This window comes from Paroedura picta, chromosome 5 (assembly GCF_049243985.1).
Source record: "Paroedura picta isolate Pp20150507F chromosome 5, Ppicta_v3.0, whole genome shotgun sequence".
In the NCBI taxonomy this organism is placed as follows: domain Eukaryota; kingdom Metazoa; phylum Chordata; class Lepidosauria; order Squamata; family Gekkonidae; genus Paroedura; species Paroedura picta.
This window is the reverse complement of record NC_135373.1, coordinates 129,850,358-129,877,023: the sequence shown is the minus strand read 5'-3', so window position 1 is coordinate 129,877,023 and position 26,666 is coordinate 129,850,358. Positions and strand designations below refer to the sequence as shown.

At 47.8% G+C, this 26,666-nt stretch overlaps 1 protein-coding gene across 1 annotated transcript; it reads left to right on the top strand.

Moving 5' to 3' along the window:
• Positions 1-880: 880 nt before the first annotated feature.
• Positions 881-25,800, top strand: LOC143838793 (aldo-keto reductase family 1 member B1-like). Its single transcript, XM_077340706.1, has 10 exons — positions 881-1,099; positions 6,291-6,458; positions 8,980-9,096; positions 10,087-10,164; positions 12,252-12,374; positions 19,592-19,698; positions 21,967-22,048; positions 22,212-22,295; positions 23,199-23,281; positions 25,089-25,800. The coding sequence occupies exons 1-10, from the start codon at positions 1,034-1,036 to the stop codon at positions 25,129-25,131; spliced, it is 951 nt and encodes a 316-aa protein (XP_077196821.1). The 5' UTR covers positions 881-1,033; the 3' UTR covers positions 25,132-25,800.
• Positions 25,801-26,666: the final 866 nt, after the last annotated feature.

The window sequence follows — 26,666 nt, the reverse complement described above, 5'->3', positions numbered from 1 at the left end:
ATGCTTTAATACAGAAGGTTGTTATACAGAATAATACAGAAGGTTGAAGCTTCACCCAAGGGACACCAAGAATTCCAACTAAACCTTGTGTGTGTGTGTGTGTGTGTGTGTGTGTGTGTGTGTGTGCATACACCTTAAGAGCAAGTGAAAGGAAAAATTACACAAACACAGTTTGGCAAACCTTATAGCTCCAATTCACACCTTTTTAAAAGGGCAAAATTACATCCTAGCATTTCCTCCTTTGCAAAGCAGAGGAATCTACATGAATCTCTTTTTTCTTGGGGGGGGGGATTGATTGCACATGATCAAGGTCTGGGGAACCTCGACTGTTCACGTTTCACATTCGTCTTTTTTTCCAAAGCAAACTATCATACAACTTTTGCACGGCTTCAGATTTCGAGTTGTACAAAAGTGGCTTTTGGAGCAGCGCATTTCAATGTTATTTTAACATACACAATTTAAACATTGCAACATTTAGAACTGTAAACATAATCTTTTAAATCGTTGTTTCATCCAAAAAGCTAATTTGCCCGACGCTGCCTTCCTGATCAAGAAAGCAGGGGTGGGGGGCTGGAATATATATACAATATTTATCCATCGATGGAAAGTTAATCCGTTAAGAGTTGGACTTTCCCCTTGAATTGCGCATCTGGCATTCGGCTGCACACTGTTTTTAACAGCTCCGATCGGTGCTTATTTTTGATCATGGTGCTTATCCTTGCTCAAGGGAAAACATGCCGTTGCGCGATTTGCAAAGCCGGAGCCCCGTGGTCGAAGGCGGGACGAGGACGCGCCGTGCAACCCGCCGCGTCCTCCTTTCCGCACAAAGCGCCCGTCCCGCGCAACGCGGAGCAAAAGAGGCGCCCGGGAGCCCGGCCTCTTTAGCCATGCAGAATCAGCCCCCAATTCCAGCCCGGCCCCCAATTCGCGGGGCGTGGCCAGACCCTATAAAACCGGTTCGCTTCGGGGGGGCGGTGTCGTTGCTCGCCGCGTCTCCCGGCCTAGCGTCGCTGTGCCTCGGACGTGGGAAGCCATGGCCAAGTACGTGGAGCTTTACACCAAGGCCAAGATGCCCATCGTGGGACTGGGCACCTGGAAGGTGGGTGTCTGCAAGCGCGGCGGCAGGATGCGTGTCAGGGAAGGGTGCGTGTGTGTGTTTGTGTGTTTGTTGCATTGCATCTGCCTTGCTTCCCTCCCTCCCAGTTGCATTCGCCGCGTCCCCTTTTCTGCCTCCCCGCAGCTGTCGCCCCCTCGACACAAAGGAGAAAAGGAGCCAGAAGCACGGCTCTCCTTGTGCGCACAGCCCTGGGATGGGGGGCTTGGGGGCTGGATCGGAAATCTGCTTTCGCTGCTGTCCCGTTTGGCGTGTGCGGGTCGCGGTTCTGCCGGGCTTCTGTTCTATGAGCCTGGGCTAAGAGGGGGCGGCAGAGAAGAGAGAAATCCTACAAATGGCCCTCTCTGGTATACTGTTTTTAGACAGTCGTCCTCTGCTTTCCCAGCGGTTTCATTTCCTCTCTCCAGTTGTTAGGCGGTTGCAAAAGGGAGATCGCCTTCGTCGTTCCGCCTGGCCCTGTGGTCTTCCTGTCCTTTTTGGTAGGAGGGGAAGAAAGGACCTGGAATGGTACTGTTTAAATCTTAATTTAAAAATTCTAATAACAGGATTTAAGTTTAGACATGCTCTTGTAGAGATGAACAAGGGTCCAAAAGTTCATATCTTGCCACAAATTGTGTTAGTCTATAAGGTGCTAAGAGACTCTTAATTTATAATCATGTTTATTATATACGGCCTCTCCTGTTATATACCTGCTCGTGGTGGTTCCCATCATTAATTAAAATTGGATCATGAAATATTGAGCCACTCTTGCTCCTTTCTGCTGTTCATCTTGATCTATCTGCTCTGGTAAGGAGCAGATCTTTTTTTTAACCCCTGCCTTTTACTATCCAAGGTAAAGGTACCCCCTGTGCAAGCACCGAGTCATGTCTGACCCTTGGGGTGATGCCCTCCAGCATTTTCATGGCAAACTCAATACGGGGTGGTTTGCCAGTGCCTTCCCCAGTCATTACCGTTTACCCCCTAGCAAGCTGGGTACTCATTTTACTGATCTTGGAAGGATGGAAGGCTGAGTCAACCTTGAGCCAGCTGCTGGGATCGAACTCCCAGCCTCATGGGTAGAGGTTCAGACTGCATGTCTGCTGCCTTACCACTCTGCACCACAAGAGGCTTGTTTACTACCCGAAGGAGTCTCAAAGCGGCTCACAGTCGCTTATCCCTCCTCTCCCCACAACGGATACCCTGAGAGGTAGATCATGCTGAGAGAGCCCTAAGAGAACTGTGACTGGCCCAAGGTCACACTGCTGGATGCATGTGGAGGAGAAGTGTGGAAGCAAACTGCTTTACTGAGGTCCTTCCCCTCCCAGAATCCCATCCTCCCCAGACTTATGTCCTGAAACAGTCCTAATTTATGCATTTTACTGAGGGGGGAAAGGGGCAGTTCAATTTTGCTTTTGACTTGGATTCTCTGCTTTCAAGGTGAATGCTAAGAACTGTAAGACCTGGTTTGACCCTTGGAGCACTTGCCAAAGACATTTCTAAAGAGGAAACTATAAAGAAACCTTTTATTGATAAGCAGTTCTTCGTGTTCCTTTTTCCTAATTGACAAAAATATCATAAATACTCTTTAAAAAAATTAAACATAGAATGTTTGGGATGAATAGGGAATTGTGCAGTCAAGGAGCAGCTAGGTTAACTGGAGATAAAATTTTTAGGAAGTTCGTTGAGTTTCCATTTGTATTCCTGTGGCCGCTCTCGTTTTATTTCAAATGACGGATGTGTGCACTCAGCCATTCTTCGTATAAACCTGCTCCACCCCTGGCCAAACAAGATACGAGAGCCTCAAAGGAAAAGAAAAAATGAAAAATGCCTACTGTATACTCATTAGCAGCTGGGATAGCTCTGAGTAGCTCCATCTTATCAGAGCATGGAGCTAAGTGTTTGTAGCCACAGGGGATACTTGGATTGGATAACTTTGACATTTTTGCTGGCTGACAAATCTTTGTGAACCAGTGTTTCTGGATTGGTGGGTGAAAGCTGCCAGTATTTTTTTGCTGTTAGCAAATCCCAAACCATTCCATGAAATTAGTCTGTTATAAACCCTTGCAGAACCTTCAGAGGATTATATTCAGAGGCAAAACCCGCTCAGTCGTTTTATGCGATTCTGTTTATAATTTTATCCCCCAAAACCTAACACTGATATATTTCCACCCTATAGATTTTTGAAAACCCACCAGATTTGGAAAACACCAATTTTAGACCATATTTGTCTTAAGATAGTTCTGTGGTAACAAATTAAAAAGAGCCTTTGCAAATGGATTATAATCTGACGCCATAAAGCGCAATGTAGATCGAGAACAGGAAAGGAAAGAAATAAGACCAATAAAAAATAAAGTGATGTACTCACAAACTGGAGAAATCAGATCTTACTGAAAGCCAGCATGAACATTTCTGTTGTGTGATGGAAGGCTGAAGAGAAGGGGTAAGCATTAAGAAACTTTGTGGATAAGGAGAGTATAGATTCATGACATACAGGAAGAATTATGTTAGTGCAGGGGTGGTGAAAACATGATTCTCCAGATGTCCATGGACTGGCTCATGGTAATGGTAGTCCATGGACATCTGGAGAGCCACAGTTTGGCGGTCCCTATGTTAATGGAGTGAAGCAGTTGCATGCCATGTGCAGTTAAGGTTAACACCATTGCCTAGCAACCAGCAGGAGCAGGCAGGGACAGGGGAAATGATGTCACACCATTGGCACACCATCACTTCCAGGGCAAACCTGGGAGTGAGGTCACTCCTGCACTGTGCCATTTCAATGCAGGATTTTGAGGAGGATGCTAGAGCATCACTTTCAGGGACAGCATGACAACAAGCACACCCCCTTTCTGCCCCTAAGCAACTGTGAGAACAGCAGGTGGACAGTCGGAGGTCTCCTACCCTTGAGTCAGAACTCACTGAGCACACACATGCCACGGCATACAATGCAGTTATTAATATTAAATACATCACAATAGCCCTTTTAATTACCCAGATTACTTGTGCAAATGTTGGGCTCTCGCTGCACAGCTGTTGAAGGTTAGCCATCCTTTGTGCATTTGGCAAGGTGGGGGAGGCGGCTTCCCTCTGGGCCTGCCTGCTTTCTCCTCAGCATGAGGCCAAGCAGCTCCAGCAAGAGAGCGAGATTTCCCAAGACGCCTGGCAGAGAGCAAGTGAATTGTGGAGCGTAGGGAGTAAAATCTCCACCTCATTGTGGCCAGCTAACTTTTCCTGGGTGGTTAACATGGCGGTGGTTTTATTCTCTCTTCTTCGTAGCCAGGTTGCTCTCCTCCCGACAGGAGTTGCAAAGACAGTATAAATGCTACAGAGAACAGTGGGTGTGTTTCATGGGATGGTCCTTTCCATCCCTGGCACAAGGTCTGCAGTTCACGGAGTCTTGCCGTTTACCTGTCCTCCAGCTTTTCAGGGTGGGGTCCTACCTACCAGCCACAAGCCCTACCGGGCACAGGTCTTACCTTCTATTCTTTTGGGCCATGGGGCAGGTGCTGCATTGTGGAACAGTGAAAGGAGCCACAGGTGGTCCCTCCAGTCACTGCTCTGGCCTCAGTCACCAGCCAGAGAAATAAGTGATGTCTGGAAGTTTTACTTGGTCACTTCCTGAAAGAACATCCTGGGAAGGAGGCCAACCTGGCCCAGCCAGCAACCAGAAAAACAGCAGACTCAAGGACCTTTCTCCCCTTTCCCCCATAGAAATAGCCCTACTTCAGCTGTCAGTTGCCTTGAGGCCATAAAGAAGAGAGAATAAAACAGTCACCATGTTAACCCCCCAGGAAAAGAGTAATGGGAACCAAATGCCACTGGCCAGAAGGTGGTAGGACAGATACGCTGCCATGCCACATTAATTCCAAGAAGGTCTGCCTGATTCAGTTTTAAATGTCCCTTCTCCTATCTTTTCCCCCCTCACATTCCTCTCCTTGTATACCTTTGTCTTTTTAAGTAGCCCACCTGTATAGTTATTGATGTGAACGACTTTGGGGAGATGTGTGTCAGAAAAGTAGGATAGAAATAATATATAGGGGTGAATCCAGTCCACTTTTCTGCCAGTGAAAAAGGGGGTAGGATATTTCCTTTGATTCTCCCTCCCCCCTCCCAAAGGGATTTTTTTGGGATTGTGAAATGGATAGAAGTTATGGACAGTCTGTGATAAGGAGAGGAATTGCGGGAGAATTAGCAGGAAAAGTTGTCTGGATCCAACCCGGAGAGAGAGGCATTGTGATTGAAGAATGGACAAGAAAGGAAGAATGTCAGGATCAGGGGTAGTCAAACTGCGGCCCTCCAGATGTCCATGGACTACAATTCCCAGGAGCCCCTGCCAGCATTCGCTGGCAGGGGCTCCTGGGAATTGTAGTCCATGGACATCTGGAGGGCCGCAGTTTGACTACCCCTGATCAGGATGAAGGAAGGTACAACATGTATTCGCTGCTGTATGGAAGGGGCAGATAAAGTAAAGAGGCATAAACAAAGTAAAGCCCATCTGGATGAACAGAACCGCTTTCTGTGGGGAAGATTTACAAAGGTACACTGACTCTTTTGGAGAGACTTGTCTGCTGTTTTCAGGACCCTCTGCTCAAAAGCCCTGTGTTTCCCCCCCAAGCTTGCAAGCATGGTTTGAAAATATCTGATACAACAGTCCCTTTTTGGCAATCCCTGTTGCCAGGGAGGCAGGTGGCATGGATTTCCATGCACAGTGCCACAGTTAACCATTTGCATCATATATAAAAAGAGGATGGGACTAAGGGAGGGAGAAAGGAGAATTATTCCTTCCCCCAGCCTGTAATCTTTTCTTTGCTGTTTGTTCCTCTCTATAAATTAGAGTCACAGAGCAAACCCGGAGGCGAACAACTGCCATTGATTAACGGTGACAGGGAATTAGCCAGGCCGGGTCTTTGGCTGGAGGGGCCATCTGTCCTAATCAGTGTCTACTTCTGGTACTTCTATCTTAGAGTAACTGCAGCCTCTCGCTTTTACAGGTGGGGTGTAGACACCCTTTGTGGAATGGGCCTGCAAAATAATTGCTTTTGGTTGTTTATCCCTGAGGTGTAGCAAGGCAAGTCTGGACAAAATGATCCAGCAAACACTCGCTATCTTAAACTTACTGTAAAAGGTTTGGAGGGAAACAGAAATGTTTGACCAGATCACCAAATGAGGTAATTCAACAGGGTTTGTCTTGCTTGTTCAGTCTCCCCCAGGGAAGGTAGCCGATGCGGTGAAGAAGGCAATCGATGTGGGATACCGCCATTTTGACTGCGCCTACGTCTACCAGAACGAAGACGAAGTTGGCCGTGGAATCCAAGAGAAAATCAAGGCAGGCGTCGTGAAGCGTGAAGACCTGTTTGTCGTCAGCAAGGTATTTTTTTTCCTATTATTTCAATCTTTGCCCTGTTCCTGTGCTGGTTTACACGCAGTGTGCTCCCAATGAGAATTGCTTCTTAGACGTCAACTCTGTTTAGAACAGGGGTAGTCAAACTGCGGCCCTCCAGATGTCCATGGACTACAATTCCCAGGAGCCCCTGCCAGCAAATGCTGGCAGGGGCTCCTGGGAATTGTAGTCCATGGACATCTGGAGGGCCACAGTTTGACTACCCCTGGTTTAGAGCCTTGCTCTGTTCAAGGCTAATATCCTGTCTTTCTCAAGCCAAATCTTCAAGGCGGCTCACAAAGGTTTAAAAAGCAGAATGCAAGGTTTTTAAAAAACATAATAAAGCTTTAGAAGAAGAGGTTCTTACATGCCGCTTTTCTCTACCCGAAGGAGTCTCAAAGTAGCTTACATTCGCCTTCCCTTTCCTCTCCCCACAACAGACACCCTGTGGGGTGGGTGGGGCTGAGAGAGATCTGATATCACTGCTCGGTCAGAACAGCTTTATCAGTGCTGTGAAGAGTCCAAGGTCACCCAGCTGGCTGCATGTGGGGGAGTGCAGAACCGAACCCGGCTCGCCAGATTAGAAGTCCACACTCCTAACCACTACATCAAACTGGCTCTAACAGCACAGTGATAATAAATGTCTATATCGTAGCAAAATGAGCAAAATCCCTGCGGCTGAAAGGACACAGAAATCCTCACTGGCAATATATTCAACAGTAACTCGTAACAACATGGAATGCCAAACAGCCAGTGTGTTTGGATACAGCAGCTATATGCAGCTGACAAGGTCATTTGTCTCTCCGCTTCTGCATTTTTACAATCAACAAACTCCAAGGCTGCAGAAGTTATGGTGGGAAAGAAAAATTTTCTGCAGGCATCGAAACATTTCCAAAGCAAACTTGATAGATCTGGCTGCAGGACGAGTCCCAGTCCATAATGGAAGATCGTCTTATCCTTATTCAATGCAGCAGGTTTTTGCATTGGGTGGGCTTGTACACATGCACCGTTCACGGATGTATAGGCCCCTCCTGATGTGAAACTGGAGGAGAAAAAAAAAACAATTCTAATGTTGTTAACAGACACTGGAATGCAATGGCCATACCTTTTGTTAAAACAGTGGGGCTTTAGCCATTTTCTCCAGGGGGAAAGAAATGCAAATAACCATAAGAGGCAATAAAGATATGGAGAAATATTGAAATTGCTTGATGTTTTTGTGTTTCATACATGTACATTTTCTTTACTGAAGATCATAGGGTGATGATAATTATATTATTTTATGTATTGATTGTAGATATGTTATAATGAAGGCTCTGATAAAGACTTAGTTGAAACCAGGCAGTTACCAGAGGCTGATTGGCTGCTGTCATATGCCCATTTTCAACTCGTTCAGGACAACATTAAATAATCTAGATTGAACACTTCCAATATTTTCTCATACATTTATTGCCTCTTAACAGTTGTTTGCATTGCTTGCTACGTGGACTGTGCAACTCAGGGGGAACTGATCTCTGATGCCTGGAGATGAGCTGTAAAATGGGCAGAGCAGTAAAATGAGCTGTAAAATGGGCTGACATCCTTACCACTGCTTGTCCTGATGTGTGAGCAAAGAGGCTGAGGAGGGGGGTATAGTGCCCATGATCTCTGCATAGTCATATTAGCAGCAAAAAGAAAAAACAGGCAGCTCTTTGGGGCAGGGGTAGTCAACCTGTGGTCCTCCAGATGTCCATGGACTACAATTCCCAGGAGCCCCTGCCAGCATTTGCTGGCAGGGGCTCCTGGGAATTGTAGTCCATGGACATCTGGAGGACCACAGGTAGGGTTGTGCGATTCGGCTGGTTCGGCGGCCGTTCCCTCCGGGCGCAGCCAGCGCCGCACCGCAGGGGGGGAGGGCGGTGCCGGCAGCGGCGTGACAGCGGGCGCAACCACGCAGGCGTGCCTGTGTGGTTGCGCCCGCTGTCACGCCGCTGCCGGCACCGCCCTCCCCCCCGCGCGGAGTGGCGCTGGCTGCGCCCGGAGGGAACGGCCGCCGAACCAGCCGAATCGCACAACCCTAACCACAGGTTGACTACCCCTGCTTTAGGGGACCGCAACCCGGCAAGTGGGTGCTGTAAATCCAAGCCACAGCGGGAAATGGCCTATGAATGTAATCCATTGGCCAGTGCGCATGCTGGACTTCTCACTCAGGAAAAGGATGTGGGCTACATTAAATATCTTCAGAGTTAACGTAAAGGACGCGCAGTAATGGGTTTAAACTACAAGCACAACGATATAGGCTAGATATCAGGAAAAAAAATTTCACAGAGTAGTTCAGCAGTGGAATAGGCTGCCCAAGGAGGTGGTGAGCTCCCCCTCACTGGCAGTCTTCAAGCAAAGGTTGGATACACACTTTTCTTGGATGCTTTAGGATGCTTAGGGCTGATCCTGCGTTGAGCAGGGGGTTGGACTAGATGGCCTGTATGGCCCCTTCCAACTCTGTGATTCTATGATTGCTCTCTTCCCTCTGCAGCTTTGGTGCACCTTCCACGAAAAACACCTGGTGAAGGGGGCATGCAAGACAACCCTGGCATCCCTGAAATTGGATTACCTGGACCTCTATCTAATTCACTGGCCTATAGGATTCAAGGTATGTTCTCCACACCTCCATAGATTTTACAAAGACCTTATTTCCAGCAGGGAAGTATTTGAAAACTACCAGGTCATTCTTTCTGCCTAGGTGGCAAAAGTGAAAGTCTTTTCTGGTCAAGACACTTCACTTGACACGCTTTCCTGTTGCTGTTAGGACTATTGCATGGTCAGGAGTTTAGGATTAGATTTGTAGGCGATCTCTGGAAGTCAGGGGAAACGCTAAGTGATCCTATCAAGTATATTATTGGGTAATGTCACAGCTGCCCTTTATTCCAGCCTCATGAATACTTGTAATTGGATTGGCAGCTTGATGGCTGTTTTGGCTGCCTTCTGGCTTTAGAGGAAAAAGTTAAAATGGCTGATTGGTTGTATGCCTTGCGGGTCAGAAAGTCACCCGTTCTTTCCCTGGGACTGAACAAAGTTGGGTACTTTTGGAAGAGTGCAGGATCATTCCTTAGTATCTCTTAAAGCAGGGGTAGTCAACCTGTGGTCCTCCAGATGTTCATGGACTACAATTCCCATGAGCCCCTGTCAGCAAATTCTGGCAGGGGCTCATGGGAATTGTAGTCCACGAACATCTGGAGGACCACAGGTTGACCATCCCTGCTCTAGGAGGAGAAGTTCTGAACCTTTTTAACGACGGAGACCTTTTTAACAAAGAAAAATCCACGGGCCTACCTCATGGTAGTAGCTATACTATTATTCTCCTTTCACTGAGAAAATACATGACCAAAAGTTAAAAATGGCTATGTTCAGTGTGCATATTTATTCACAAACCCATTACTGTAACCTGTGGCCCCACTCATTGCACACACACGGAAACCATTGTCTTTAAGAATCTTGCATATTAAGACTGGGAAAGACCAGTAGTCTGGCTTGGTATAAATACATCTTCATATGTTTACAGGTAAACATACTTTAAGTAAAAAATACGCTTTAATATTCGTAGGTTTCCAGTAAAATACTTGCTGTTCTTTTGTATTGACAGGCTGGCAGCGACCTGTTTCCTGCCGATGAAAAAGGCATGACCATTCCCAGCAACACAAACATCCTGGACACCTGGGAGGTACGCTCACCTACAATCAAATGTTTCTGATTGCTTTGTGTGATTGTTTGCACGTCAGGTCTTGGTGTCGCTTGCAACTAAAACGTTACAAAAGCTCCAAGTTTGCATTTGTTAAGATTGTGCTGCATACTTTGCTTGGGCAGCCCTGAAGTGTTCCACCTCCCAGTAAGTTGGAGGTAAGAATTAAGTTGGGCGGGGAAGATGACTTTTCCGGCATACCTAGAACGAGATATATGGAAAGCAGTTTGCTCGTAAATTTGAAGAAGAAGAGTTGGTTCGTCTATGCCGCTTTTCTCTACCGAAGGAGTCTCACAGCGGCTTGCATTCACCTTCCCTTTCCTCTCCCCACAACAGACACCCTGTGAGGGAGGGGAGGCTGAGAGAGCCCTGAGATTACTGAAGAAGAAGAAGAGTTGGTTCTTCTATGACGCTTTTCTCTATTTGAAGGAGTCTCAAAGCAGCTTACAGTCGCCTTCCCATTCCTCTCCCCACAACAGACACCCTGTGGGGTGGGTGAGGCTGAGAGAGCCCTGATATCACTGCTCGGTCAGAACAGCTTTATCAGTGCTGTGGCAAGCCCAAGGTCACCCAGCTGGCTGCATGTGGGGAATTGAACCCAGCTCGCCAGATTAGAAGTCCGCACTCCTAACCACTTCACCAATCTGGCTCTCTGGACGGAGGCCCCGTTCCACACGCTGGCCATGCAAGTCTAGCTGCCCTGTGAGAGGGATTCTTTCCTCTTGGGGAGAGTTCCCCTTTATGCTCTCCTTTGCCCTACAGCAATGGCAACAGTGATTCCACACAGAGGAATTATCTGTGATATCCCTCTGTGTCCAATTCCCCTCCAAGGCTGGGACCACTGAAAGGCCTCAGCTGAAGAAATTTTTGCCTGGTGTGCGCCCTCTTTCCTCTGGAGGACTTAGCCCCAGACCATCTCTCTTTGAACCAAAGCTGATGTCTTCTCTCAGATGGTGAGGAGAGAGGCCCTATGAACATTCCTTCCCACTGGAGGCCTGTTTATGAGGGACTGCGGCTGAACCACATTTAACAAAGAAATTGTGCTTCTGGGACAGTGACTACTGGGAAGGCAACGGAAGGGAAAAGAGTTGGGGTGGGGGGAGAATACCCTCTGTGCAAGATGTTCTTTTCTCTATTGTCATAAATAGTTACTTTGCTTCAGCCAAAGTGAAAGTGGGAGGGAAGGAGGCCTAAAGCCTTGAACCTTCCCTCACTTCCGAGGCCTGGGTTACATACGCAACGGCTAATTCAGATTTAATCTCCTCCACCTTGGATCGCCTACTTGTTATTTTCATTTGATAGCTTCTCTGGTCTGGAGTAGCTGGCAGAGGGTGCAAAGTGGGTTGGGGGTGAGGGGATTTCTTTTTTTATTGTATTTTATTATGGTCATTGGTTTTGTTGAATGTGTTTTATTGTCGTGAACTGCCCCGAGGCCGTATGGGAAAGGAGGGCATAGAAATTAAATATTCATCCAGACTGTGAGTGGGTGGCCAGGAGGGGTTGTGTCAGTGCTTGGCTCTGGGGTCCTTTTTTGAATGCCCACAGAAATACCGATCACCACTTTGGGGTCGGAAGGCGAATTTCCTCCAGGCCAGACTCACCAGGGATTAGGGGACATCATCTGGGCATGGAATTGTCACTGTGTGTGGGCAGGTAGTTCTGAGTTCCCTTCATTCTGCAGGGGGTTAGACTAGATCAGGGGTAGCCAACCTGTGGTCCTCCAGGTGTTCATGGACTACAATTCCCACGAGCCCCTGCCAGCAAATGCTGGCAGGGGCTCATGGGAATTGTAGTCTATGAACAGCTGGAGGACCACAGGTTGACTACCCCTGGACTAGATGACCCTGGAGATGCCTTCCGATTCCACGATTCTATGAAAAACCTCTTGGAAGAGCGGTATCCTGCCAGTCCTACAGAAACTAATAATGTCCTGCCAATCCTGCATGCCCTCTGATAAAACGTTCTGCTAGGAGGAGAAGCTCCAGGGCCAGGCACCTCCACAAGATTTCAGGGAGCATGCTGTTTTGTATGTTCTGAATCATAATGTCTGGCCTTTGTTGTGTTCTCAGGCAATGGAGGAGCTGGTGGACGCTGGGCTAGTGAAAGCCATTGGCGTTTCCAATTTCAATCATGAACAGATTGAGAGAATCTTGAACAAGCCTGGACTGAAGTACAAGCCAGCAAATAACCAGGTAAGATGCTTACAATGCCGTCTTGGAACAAGCTGATGCCGTCTGCACCTATTGCAGGGGTCCCCTGGGTGGTGTCTGCAGGTGTGTGGTCACCACCAATACCTTTCCTGGTGCCTGTCCAATACCTTTCCTGGTGCCAGTAAGGCTTCTGGTTGCCCATTAGAGATTTGATAGGCTGTGCAGAATCTTAACAACATTATTTGGGCAGTACCTGCCACCATAACAGAAGGATGTTCGCTGCATGTGTGAGAGTTAGATGGGGCAGCCAGTTTGTGGCTGGCTACACCTCCTCTGCAAGAATTGAGGCTTTTGAACTCTGGTGCTGGAGAAGACTCTTGGGAGTCCCTTGGACTGCAAGGCGAACAAACCGGTCAGTCCTAGAGGAGATCAGCCCTGACTGCTCCTTAGAAGGCCAGATCCTGAAGATGAAACTCAGATAGAAGACAGTTCTTCAATATGAGACAAGGGGCTTTTCTGCATTCTCATTTTCTTTAATTGTAAGTTCCTATTGCTTGGGTGGGCAGGAGTATTAGGTTGTGGATATATTTTGCTCCCTGGGGTTGATTCAATATTACATTGGTATATCGTTAACAAAAGAACCAGGTGTTTAAATCTGCAGGGAAATAATGCCAAACATAGAGAGATGTGCACCTTTAAGACCAACAAAGTTTAATTCTGGGTATACACTTTCATGAGCATGCACACTTCTTCAGAGTTGTATCTGAAGAAGTGTGCACGAAAGCATATAATCAGAATTAAACTTCGTTGGATTTAAAGGCGCCAGTGGAGTCAAATTTTTTTTCTCATGCCTCAGGCCAGCTTTTCTCAACTTTTTTACTGCTGAGAAACCCCTGAAACATTCTTCAAGCTTCAAGAAACCCCAGAAGTGGTGCAATCCTGGTTGGGAAGCAGAGCTGTGTACACGCCCACCCGGGGCCCCTCCCCCTTCATCCAGGTCCATTATTGGTCATTGGGAGGGGCAGCCCAACATGACCATATATGGTCATATCACTGGGTAAATATTTAACAAGTTTAAAAAATATATTAAAAATTGACTCCTACCGGTTTGGGAAACCCTTCCATGGCCACCAAAAAACCCCAGGGTTTCATGAAACCTTGGTTGAGAAAGCCTGCCTCAGGCCAACATGGCTACCCACCTAAATCTATAAAAAGATGTAAAGTTGAATGGACCACTGGAGGGAGGAAAACATATGCAGAACAGACAAGAACCCAAATGAAAAAGAAACTCATGCAAGTAAAATGAGCATACAGAATAGCCCATAAATAGAAGGTCCCTTTCTCAACCTTCTGATCGGGGAGGAACCTCGGAAGGGATGTGAGCTGGCCACGCCTCCCTACCACTCCCTGCCCCTTGGACGAGGCATGTCACCGGGAGTCCTTGTCTTCAGCAGAACAGCCAGAATCTTGTGTGGTGGAGAAAGAAAGCCATCTAGATGGGAGATTTACACACACAAATCACGGTGGACTCTAAATTCCTACCCAAAAAACCTTCTTTAAAAAGCTCTCACTTGTTTACAGTATGCGTGGCATCATTAACAAAATAAAATCCTTGTTAAATGAGAAGTTAGTTGCACTTTTGTGTGTGCATAATGCTAAATAGCAAGCCGTGATTGAGCTAAACAAGGAAGCATTCATCTCGTCTGAAAGCCCACTGTGCAAAGCAGCAATTTTTCCCCAGCGGAACTGATCTGGGTGATGTGGAGATTACTTGTAACTTTGGGAGATCTTCAGGGATCACACCAGAGGGTTGGCAGTCCTCGCATGACCAGAGAGAATATATTTTCCCAGGGTCAGAAATGGCTGCCGGAGAAACCTGGGAAGATAGGAATCCTTGTGAAGGCTGTGCACAATTCTCACACCTTTATCTATGAACCTGTAGTAGCCTTCGGCTAGGGACACCAACCTGCAGGTGAGGCCTAGGGATCCCCTGGAATTAAGCTCACTTCCAAACTACAGAGATCAGTTCCCCTGGAGAAAATGGCTGCTTGGGAAGGTAGATTCTGGTACTCTACACCAGTGGTCCCCAACCCCTGGTCCGGGGACCAGGACCGGTCCGTAGATTAGTCGGTACCGGGCCACAGCTCCTCCTCGTCCTCCTCCCCGGATGCTGCCTCAGAGGCTGCCCTGCCACTCTGCCACCGGCTCAACTTTGGTGCTCTCCAGCGGCCTCCATGGCTGGGGCTCCCCCTCGGCGTAGCACTGTGCAGCTGCTGCTGGCATCGCCCCCCAGCGGGCGGCAGGAAGTCAGGGGTGCCAGCGGGAAAGCAAGCGGATCAGGGGCTCAGGCGGCGACAGCGATGTCCCTCGGCAAAAGACTACCCCCCCACAGGCCTCAGTGAAACTATCAAGCGTTGACCGGCCCCCGGTGATAAAAAGGTTTGGGACCACTGCTCTACACCGTTTAAGTCCCTCCCCTCCCTAGGCGCCATTGCCAAATCTCCAGGAGTTTCCCAACCTGGATCTGGCAACCTCCACCCCCCACCAGAGGTCAGGGGGGACTTGGTAACCCTAGGGGGGTAGCGTTGCCAGATCAAGGCTGGGAAACTCCTATGATTTGGGGGAGGAGCCGGGGGGGGGACAAGGTCTTCAGTGGGTGACTGTACTATAAGATCCATCCTTCAAAGCATCTACCCCACCCTCTCACCATTCCCAGCCTCAGAGTTGCTCAGGGGCCTGACCTGGTCTCGCACTCCTGACCGCCACGGGGCCCGAACTCCAGGCAAGGCAGGTCCCACACACCCCAAAGACCCTCAATCAACCAACCACAAAAACTCACCTCCCTTGACTCCAGCCACCCCCAATGACACAGGTTGACCAAGTGAGAGGAGCCTTGACCGGGAAAGGTTTGAGTGGCCGGGGGCCCTCCCCTTCCCACCCCCTCCAGGGCTATCATTGGCCACTTTGGGAGGTGACAGGTCGACCTGCCCATATAAGGAAAATACTGATCTCTTTTAAGATTTTAATTTTTTAAAATTTCCTTCCACGTAGCAGAACCCCCGGGGGCACTCTCCCGGAACCCAGAATTCTTTTTCACCATATCTGAAGAAGTGTACTTCCACGTGAAAGCTGAGACCTTGAATAAAACTTGCTTAGTCTTAAAGGTGCCAACTTGTTTAGTGCAGCTTTCGAGACAAGGACTAGGAGCACGGGGTTCAGATGCTAGGAAAGGAGGTTCCACTGAAATATTAGGAAGCATTTTCTGACGGAAAGGGTTGTTCGTCAGTGGAATACGCGGAGCATGGGGGAGTCTCCTTTGTTGGAAGATTTTAGGAGGAGATTGGATGAGCACCTGTGAGGAGTGTGTGATTTTTAAGTCCCCAAGAAGGGGGGGGGGGCTGGACTGGATGGCCCTGTGTGATCTCCTCCAGCTCTCTTGGGAAGAGACCAGAGCTTTGTTTTGCTGCTTCAGGCCAAGGTAGCTACCTGCTTTTCGGACATGAGCCTCAAACCATAAAAGGATTATAAAGTAACAATAACATGTAAAACGTGGCATCCAGAAACAACCTAATTATGTGTTCAAAAGGGTGGTTGAAATATGTGAATGGGGAAAAGAATGCCATAAAGAGCTGTGGAACCCAAAATTAAAGTATCGTGTGGCAAAGGCACCAAAACGGCTCAAGGATACCATTTCATTCTAAATACAGCTTGCAAGATCTCCATTTGCATCTACGCACAGATGCCCATGGCCTATCCCAGTTTGTTTTGCCTAATCCAAGCAAGGGGCTTTCTTGGTGTTGCCGTAGCCGGGCATGCTGCCGAATTAGTTCAGCCGTGCCTCAGGGTGAAGTGGTGACTAATATTCAAAACATGAACGTGGGCGTTCTTGTAAAGCTCCCCTCGCAGCAGAGCCTCACGGCCCGACCTAGAAATACACTTCAGGAACTGTGTAACTCTATCCAGTTCAGCTCAGCCTCCTTGCTTGCTTGTTACCAAAGCAAGATAAAATCTGACTGAAGGCCAGTGAATGAAAATAGGTTTTTTTTTTCCACCCCCAGTGTGTTGAAGGAAGAAAGAAAGGAGCATTATTGCCCGTGCCAAAATTAAAGTATCATCTGACAGAGGCACCAAGTCGTTTCAAGGGTACCATTTCATTCTAAATACAGCTTGTACGTTCTCCGTTAGCATCTATGTGCCGATGGCACATCACTTATCCCAGTGTATTTTGCCTCACACACATGCCTTGAGGGCAAGGACATCCATCTAGCTAGATTCAGGTGGGTAGCTGTGTTGGTCTGAAGTCGCACAACAAAAATAGAGTCCAATAGAACCCTTAAAAATGTATTCAAGGCGTGAGCTTTTGAGTGCATGCACTCTTCCTCAGACTAAATGAATCCCCACCCCCAAATAAAACCCACTGGACGCTGGCTCAGGAAGACCACAGAATCATATGGCTTAATTTGGATATCATGACACAGTTAACTAATTTACTGCAACTTGATTTTGCCTTAAATCTCCACAGTTACAATGGTAATTCATTGAAGAGTGCCTGCACTCGAAAGCTCACACCTTGAATAAATCTTTGTTGGTTTTAAAGGTGCTACTGGACTCAATTTTTGTTATTTCTCTAGTAAATAACTGGATGTCACTGCAGGAGTGAGGCAGACTGTATGTTTTATGTGTTGCTCAGAGTGTGTGGCCTTCAGAGGCATTTCATGGTTCATTTTTGGGCAGTCATTGAGACAACCCATTTTCCTGTCAGTGCACAGGGAGACATTTAGGGCTTACTTCTGAGGAGATATAGAATCTGGGGGTGGGGGTGGGGTTATAAGGAACATAACCCTGTTTAACTGCCGTGTAAAATTTCAATTTAACTGCCAGCTGATAGTAAATGAGCAGTCCCTCACAGTTCATGTATAGATGTAGATACAACCACTGTTCCTTTTTCTTTTGTTTTAATTTGCATTTATTTATTCTCCTCAGTTGAGCTTAGAACACCATTCTCCCCTCCGCTGTTCTCTCACACCAACCCTGTAAGGTAGGGCATGCAAAGAGTTTGTGAGGGACCCAATGTCCCCCAGCGAGCTTCTGTGGTAGAAGTGGAGATTTGACCCGGATCCTAGTCCTGAACTCTATCCACTATGCCAGGGGTGGGCAAACTGTGGCTCTGCAGATGTCCATAGACTACAATTCCCACAACCCCCTACCCACACTCTTGGCCCTCCTTTGGCTACTACTATAGCGACTCTAGAGCATCTTGTGGCGCAGGGTGGTAAGGCACCAGAAATGCTGTCTGAAGCTGTCTGCCCATGATGCTGGGAGTTCAATCCCAGCAGCCGGCTCAAGGTTGACTCAGCCTTCCATCCTTCCGAGGTCGGTAAAATGAGTACCCAGCTTGCTGCTGGGGGGTAAACGGTAATGACTGGGGAAGGCACTGGCAAACCACCCCGTATTGAGTCTGCCATGGAAACGCTGGAGGGCGTCACCTCAAGGGTCAGATATGACCCGGTGCTTGCACAGGGGATACCTTTCCCTTTTATAGTGACTCTGCCTCATGTAGGCCAGAAAGAAGAGTAGGAGCTGAGAAGATAGCCTAGACTCCCCCCCCCCCCCAAATACCACAGCACTTCAGAGCTCCCACAGACCCCTCGTTAGGAATCTCTAGTTTAGACCCTGGAAAAACACTTGGGCAAAAGGTGGCAGAACGATCACGAGCACCATGTTGGGAGATCACTTGAAAAACAGAGAAGATGAGTTCATTTGAAGCGTTGAAATTCAGAACAGTGGATCTACTGTCAGGCAGACAGTTTGTGCCTGACAGGATCTGTTTTTCTCTCGCTTTTTTTTGCCTAAACGGCTGCTGCAGAGCTTGGTTTTTTTTCCCCAGGTTACTCCATGGGTAAAGAACACACGACAGCTGCTTTTCCCTGCTAGATCCAATGCTAGACTTTCAGAATAAAGGCCCTTCTGTCGGGCTGCAGATAAAATCTCTCACACAGAGAGATTAATTCCCTACTATAATAAATCGAGTTTCCGTGGAGATGTCCCTGTCAATTTCTTTTGCAAGGTCCCTTTCTTCTGTCATGCCGTGAGCTTCACACTTTACATGCAACACGAAAGCTGTGGGGTTTGCCAACCCCGGGTGATTAGGGGGCAGGGCCAGTTTCTTTCAGGAGTTATTATAGTTCCATCTTTTCCTTAGGACTTCAGCTCTAGCTCCAAATGGCTAGCCTCTCCAAATAACTAACTAGCAATCAACTGGAGTTTGGCCCATCTTAGCTCAGAGGGAATGGCAGGGATGACCTGAACTAGCCCTGTCTGGTCAAATTTCAGAAGCTTAGCAGGAGTTAGCCCTGCTAAGGAGCGACAAGGATGATCTGGGACTTGGGAAAGACTGAGGGACTTGGGAACATTCAGCCCAGAGAAGAGGAGGTGGAGAGGGGACAGGATGGCTCTCTTGAAGGATCTGAAAGATTGTCACTTAGACCGTTTATGCACTGGGAACTTCACTTCCCCAGCTCCCGTGCAAGAGCACAAATCGGGGGCGGATGAGGCACACCGGGCCAAATGCTCCCCCAGGTGGGTGTAGGAAGAGGTGGGGCAACCTGCCACGACTAAAACTCCAGCCTGCAGCCCGGCATGAAACCTCCAGTGCATAAACGGTCTTAGAGGATGGCAGGGAAAGGTTCCTTTTGGTGGCAGAGGATGGGACCCACAGTAATGGGTTTAGATTACATGGAGAACAGTATCAGCTAGATATCAAAAAATGTTCACATTCAGAGTAGTTCAGCTGTGAAATCAACTGCATAAGGAGGTGGGGAGCTCCCCCTCGCTGGCAGTCTTCAAGCAGCGGCTGGACAGAGACTTATCCTGGATGCTTTGGGCTGATCCTGCATTGAGCAGGGGGTTGGAATAGATGGCCTGCATGGCCCCTTCCAACTCTGTGATTCCATAAATCATGGGAAATGATGCATCTCTGAAACTGCTTCCAACTTGAAAACTGCTGTCGGGTTGCTCTTTTCGTTTAGGGGTCCAAAGCGCAACTTTCTGGAGGAGGGGAGGGACCTGCAATTAACCCCCAAAGACATGGTTTCCTCTGCTGCTGCTTCCTCAACCATATTTGTTCCATTTTTGGATTAATCACATGGGTTATCCCGACCATTCTGGGGTCACGTTGCCAGCATATTTATTGACTTCTGCAGTTGACTTTGTGGTTGTTTGTTTGCCTGAATTGCCCACCTTGTCATTTGTACTTCCAGATCGAGTGCCACCCATATCTCACCCAAGAAAAGCTCATCAATTACTGCCAGTCCAAAGGGATCTCTGTCACCGCGTACAGCCCTCTTGGCTCTCCTGACAGGCCATGGTAAGAATATTTGGGAGGCTTCTTTTAACGCTTGGCAAAACATACCGTGACGTTGGGACTCCCCTCTTATGATTTATTCCTCTTGACTCATCCCAACTGAGTAGGCAAACAGGTGATGAAAACAATCAAAAGAGACACTTTCCTGTGTGTAGCACTGCTGTGTATGTAAAAATGCATGTTTAAGAGCATAAGCGAAGCCATGTTGGATCAGGCCAATGGCTCATCCAGCCCAATACTGTGTCACACTGTAACCGAAACCCAGGGTCCATCAGGAGGCCCACCAGCAGGACCAGAACTCCTGAAGTTCTCCCACTATGGCCCCCAAGTACCAAGAATACAGGGCATCACTGTCCCACACAGAGTGTTCATAAGAACATAAGAGAAGCCATGTTGAATCAGGCCAATGGCCCGTCCAGTCCTACATTCTGTGTCACGCAGTGACCATAACCCAGGGCCCATCAGGGATGGCTACGTTCCTTTCTCAGGAACCAGACACAGAGGGTGGCAGTGGGGGAGAAGTTGTCGCATTCCTATCGACTCCCTTGTGGAATTCCTCAGGGAGCAGTCCTCTCCCACACACAATTTAACATCTCAGGAGCTTGGCTCTTCGCAGGCCCACACTTGTCCCTGAGCCAGAAATTGCAGTTGGTGCAAAATGCATCTGTGAGGAGCCTCACGGGAACATCTTGGAGGGCCCATATCCAGCCTGTGCTGTGGCAGCTGCATTGGTTGCCAGTTGTGGCTCAGATCAGGTTCAAGGCTCTGGTTCTAACCTTTAAGGCCATTTGTGGCCTGGGCCCACCATATCTGTGGGAGCGCCTATCTCAGGGGTAGTCAAACTGCGGCCCTCCAGATGTCCATGGACTACAATTCCCAGGAGCCCCTGCCAGCGAATTGTAGTCCATGGACATCTGGAGGGCCGCAGTTTGACTACCCCTGGCCTATCTCCGTAGGCCCTCCACAGGGCTCTTCGCTCTGGGAGTATGAATCTGTTGGAGATTCCTGGCCCGAAGGAAGTTCTAAAACAGCTGTTGTGGGAGCTGGGAGAAGTCATACAATGTTAAAACTTCTCAAACCAAGCATTGTCTTATGCCAGACTTCAGGGTTACCATTCTTCAGGTATGGTAAGAGAAAATCCCTGCTTTGGAGGGGGGAATCTATGCCATTATATCCCACGGAGATCCCTCATCTCTCCAGACTTGGCCTTCCCCAAGAACCACTCCCAAATCTCCAGGAATTTCCTAACCCAAAGTTGGCAACACTGTGCCAGAGGGAGCTGACTCCCCACAGGCACTTTCTGCTGACGCAACAGTGACACCTCCTGGAGATTTGAGGGAACTGCCACTGGAGTGAGGGAGGAGAGCCAAGATGGAGTCACTACTTTATAATAATAATATCTTTATTTTTATAGCCTGCCCTCCCCATTTGGCTCAGGGGGAAAAGCTCCTTTTATAAGTCTGAAGGAAATGCGTCAGTAGGCTTCTTGATCCCCACAGACACCATGCTGGGGAGCTCTTGTCTTATTCCAATACTTAACTCATAATTACAAGGCCTCCTTTATTTTATTTATTCTGTAGTGTTCTATTCCATTCGGCCGACTCAAGGTGGATTACAACGTACTTAAAATTACGTAAAATGTTCAAATATAGCCTAAAAACTGATTTAATTAAAAATTACAGAATATATTAATCTCTAAAATTGCCCATAAAATCCTATCCTGAGATTTGTTGCAGTCACTTGAAGAAGAAGAGTTGGGCTTTATACCCTGCTTTCCCCTGCCTGAAGGAGTCCCAAAGCGGCTTACAATTGCCTTCCCTCCCTCTCCCTATAACAGACCCCCTGTGAGGTAGGTGGGGCTGAGAGAGTTCTGACAGGACTGCTCTGTGAGGACAGCTCTAACAGGACTGTGCCGAGCCCAAGGTCACCCAGCTGGCTGCACGTGGAGGGGCAGAGAATCAGACCCGGTTCTCCAGATGGGGATCCACCTCTCTTAACCACCACACCAAGCTGGAAGATGTGAATGCAGGCAGAGAGGTCTATTGGATAAGATGTCAGCTCTTGTTGTGGCTCAGCTGTAAGCCTAGGGGAACAATTCTCCCTTGGAAGCCCTGCAGAACTGTTGTAGGTCCTGCAGCACTCTGGTCTCATTTGGCGGAGCGTTCTACCCAGCTTGCTTGATCCCCTTGGGGCTGGGGATCCTAATGGATGTTTGTCACTAGACCTTACTGGCTTTCTTATTTTAAATTGAACTCTTGGCTTCCTTGGCAGGGCCAAGCCCGAGGATCCCTCCCTCCTGGATGATCCCAAGATCAAAGAGATTGCTGCTAAGCACAACAAAACTGCAGCTCAGGTGCGTTCCTTTGACTTCAAGGCACTAACTTTGCAGTGTGTCTGTGCACACAACTGGCAAAGACATCCATTTTGTCCATTCGACATCCTAATTGTTTCTTCTCAGCGCTTTTGTTAGAAGGCAGGGAAGACTTACCCTGTTTTGGTCCTGTTCTGGTTGTCAGGTCCTGATCCGATTTCATATCCAAAGAAATGTGATTGTGATTCCCAAATCCATCACCCCAGCACGTATTGAGGAAAACTTTAAGGTAAGAATAGATGAATAGTCAATACTTTTTCACTTGTGCAAGACTGTTAGTCCATTTTCTGCTGAATCGCTTTGCCGGCCTGGGAAAGATTTTGTGAAAACAAGGAGAGGGGTAAGTAGCAGTCCATTTTTCAAACATTAACGAATACACATCCCAATCTTTCAAACATACTTCGGAACCTGAGCAAAAGAGAGAAATGCAGTAAAGAAATTGGGAGGGGTCGTGGCTCAGTGGGAGAATATCTGCTTTGCATGCAGCAGGTCTCAGGTTCAAATCCCCGACATTTCCAGCAAAAAGGATCAAGTAAGCCAGTGGTTCTCAACCGCGACCCTTTAATACAGTTCCTCGTGTTGCGGTGACCCCCAAACATTAAATTCTGCAAGTGTTCTTTCACAGAAATGAAACCGAAACACAATGGTGTGAAGATCCATTGTTCATGATTGCATAGAAATTGGTTATAAATTGTATATAAATTGGTGGGCGCCTTCAGGAGGAGCGGCAACAGTGGCAGCGCCTCTACCCCCAGCCAAGCTGCTTGCCCTGCCGCGACCCCTGTGAAAGGGTCGTTTGACCCCTAAAAGGGTCCTGACCCAGGTTGAGAACCATTGAAGTAAGAGGTGATGTGAGAGACCTGTCAAAAACCGGGGAAAGCAGTTGCCATAGGGGAAGAAAATGCTGCTCTTGATAGGCCAGTGATCTGACTCTGCTTATAAACCTTTACGGCAGGGGTAGTCAACCTGTGGTCCTCCAGATGTCCATGGACTACAATTCCCATGAGCCCCTGCCAGCGTTTGCTGGCAGGGGCTCATGGGAATTGTAGTCCATGGACATCTGGAGGACCACAGGTTGACTACCCCTGGTTTACGGAGTACTTGGGATTGACTAGACCTTTTTTCTGACCAGGTGTTTGACTTTGAGTTGTCCAAGCAAGAGACGGAGAGCATCCTTAGCTTCAACCGGAACTGGAGAGTATGCGCCCTGAGCACGTAAGTAACAGCTTCTCGTATTGTGCGCGAGCCTGCAGTCCAAGAAAACGCGCTCTAGTCCAGCGACACCTTTAAGGCCAATTGAGTTTTATTTGAGGTATACAGGAGAAGAAGAGTTGGCTTTCCTATCCTACTTTCCACGACTCGAAATAAACATAAAACCCATTTAACAGGGACCTTGTATTGAACAGTTTATAACTTAACTGTCAAGATCCCAGACTTGCAAATAAAAACACCTCTGTGTTTCAAGAAGGCTGTTTTATTCAAGCTGCTCTCTCAGGATCTTCATAGACGAATCTGGCACCCACAGCCCAGACTGGTACACTTAATCCATCAGTTTTCCCGCCTTTCCAACACCGTTAGTTTCACACAAGCCAGCCACGCTATCTATGGGTCCAGGTGCAGAATCCGGGAACCGTGCCAAGAGAGATAACTGGGCAGTGAGCAATAACCCTGAGGTGCAGGCCTAAATCTAAAAGCAACATGATTATTGAGAAAGAACAAAATGGTTACCGTATATAACAGTCGGCGATTTTCTGCACTGTGGTTACATTTTTCTGTCAGTGCAGCTGATGGGGGCTTAGGGTTATTGGTTGGTGCTGCCAGTTGCCTTCCTTTCCTCTCCCCACAGCAGATCCTCTTTGAGGCAGGTGGGGCTGAGCTTTGACAGAACTGGTCCCCCCCTCAGACGCCCCTTCCACGACTGAACAATTTGATCTCCCCAGGGATATGTCAGTGCTGTTATTCATGTTACGTTATGATTGTTACCTGATAGATTGTTATAATGTCCTATGTAATTTTGTGCAACGTTCCATGTAAACTGCCCAGAGCCATAGGGAAGGGCGGTATAAAAATCAAAATAAATAAATAAAAATAAATAAACTGTGATTGGCCCAAGGTCACCCAGTGGGTTGCCTGGGGAGGAGTGGGGAATCAAACCCAGCTCTCCAAATTCAAGGTCACTACTCTTAACCACGACACCACGCTGGCTCTGACAAAGCATGCCTGCACATCCTTATCCATTGTTCCTCCTCTTAATATTTGTGAAGCTGCCTTGGGGGTGGAACAGTCCGGGGTGTCCGAGTTGGAATAGGGCCAATCAGGGTGCAGCCAGCAAAGCTCTGCACCTACAGCTCCCTCCCTCCCTCACTGGACACCAGCCACATTGCTCTCAGAGGCTGCAGGAGCCAGCAGGTGAGAGAGAGACACAGAGACCCCTGCCAAACCGCTAACGAGCTCTCATTAACTGCTATGGCTTCTGCTGTCAGACAGAGAGAGCTGCCCAAACAAGCCCTCATTCCCTGCTACAAACAGCCCTGATTACCTCCTGTGGCTCCTGCTGCAAAGGAGAGAGAGAGAGAGAGATCTGTGCCTGCCAGTGTCCCCTGGGTCCTTGCGCCCATTGTATTCCTGGTTGCAATGGGCTTTCTTGCTAGTACCTTTAATAAAAACTAAAAGTGCCACTGGTGTCCTGATGCTCCAGACCAACATGGCTACCTACCTGAACCACTAGCAAACTCTTGTGTGTGTTTGCATTTGGGTTTGGGTTTGCTATCAGGTCACAGATGGCTTTCAGTCACCCCATAGGATTTTCAAGGCAAGAGACGTTGGGAGATGGCTTGCCGTCTCCTGCCTCTGTGTAGTGACTCTGGACTCCCCTCGTGGTCTCCCATCCAATTGCTAAGCAGGGCCGAACTACTTAGCTCCTGATATGGGGCTAGCCCCGCTACCCAGCTAAGGGCAGCGTCCTATTTGAACAGACGTCAAGACTTGATTCAGGCTTCTGACAGAGTGTCTCTTTCTTTAGGTGCGCCAATCACAAAGACTATCCTTTCAAAGCTGAATATTAAAACCCCGGTCTCCTGAGAGAGTCACAGAGCACAGGGCGTCTGTCATAACCATCCCGGCTTGTTCATCTGCTCTCTTGCCACTGCATCTAGAAACCTTCGCCTTCCAAGCAGCGGTTCGATCCATTCTGAGCAACAGAATTTGGGGGCGTGAATTGTGCTGTCCTCATCGAGCAGAAAAACCTTTGCCAGAATTAGCGGTTGGACTTCTGTGGAGGTGAAGAGTAACTTTCTAACTTCTTTGTCCATCATCTCCTTCTGACTATGCCTGACAAAGAAGGCCTGTGTTTTGATGCCTCTTGCAGGAATTAAGGTTCAGTTTCTTTCTGTTAAAACGACTGGGTCACGTTCTACTGCCGTTTTGTTAATGGAGGGGGAAAGGTTTTCCCTGTTTCTGTTCCCCATTGCAGCCGCCCAACCCAGAAGTTTCGTCCATAAAGATCCTCTGCTCCTGGCAGTGTTTTTTCACATATCACAGGAGGAGGGAAAATCTGCTTCTGCTGTAGCATATAACTCTAGTGTTCCTAGACTCTACATTCACATTGGGAGTTTTTTGTAGTTACAGGTATGCAGTTTGTGTTCAATTAGCTCATAGTTTGATCTTGCCAAAGATTTTGGATTGTATTTTTCATTCAGCGTTGCTTCCAATAAAACCTGTCTAATTGTCACGTTGTTGGTTTGTAGTACCATAGCTATGTTATTCCATACATCTTTCGAGCCAAAAATTCCGCTTTCGATGTATATTCAAGTTCAGGAAGTTCATTTGGGTTCAGCATCTCTTGAAAGGGTTAATGCCCAACTTTCGTTAACCGGATCATTAATCAATTCAGGTTTCTTCGATGCCAGATGGTAAGACAGATTCCATAAACTGAACCTGTCGAACAGGGGAGGTTAGATCGAAATCCTGCGTTGAGCAGGGGGTTGGACTAGATGGCCTGTATGGCCCCTTCCAACTCTGTGATTCTGAAATCTAGGCTATTCAAATCATACCCAAATGAAACAGAGAAGCCAATTTAACTCAAGTGTTTCCAAAAACGTGTTTATGGGTGCAGCTTGTTTCTAAATACTGATGAAACAGGCTAATTTTTGTAGGGACTCTGAAAGTTGGACAAGGAAGAAAAGTGACAGGAAGAAAGTTGATTCCTTTGAAACATATTGGAGGAGAGTTTTGTGAATCCCTTGGACTGCCACAAAGATAAATCAGTGGGTTCGTTTTGCTTGTGTTATGAGTAGAGACAAGTCCCTGGAAAAGACAATCGTGCTATGAAATGTTGAAGAAGAGCTGGGTTTTTGTACCTGCTTTTTACTACCTGAAGGAATCTCAAAGTGGCTTGACAATCCCTTCCTCTCCCTACAGCAGAACCCTGTGAGGGAGGTGGGGTTGGAAGAGTTCTGACAGAACTGCTCTGTGAGAACAGTTCTAACAGGCTTGGACAAGCTTTAGTACAGTTTTACCAGTGAATGAACAGCCAGCCAAATACTTGCCTTGATTCTTTGTCCAGTTTTCTGGGAGCTCTAGCAGAGGGGCTTCAGCAAAG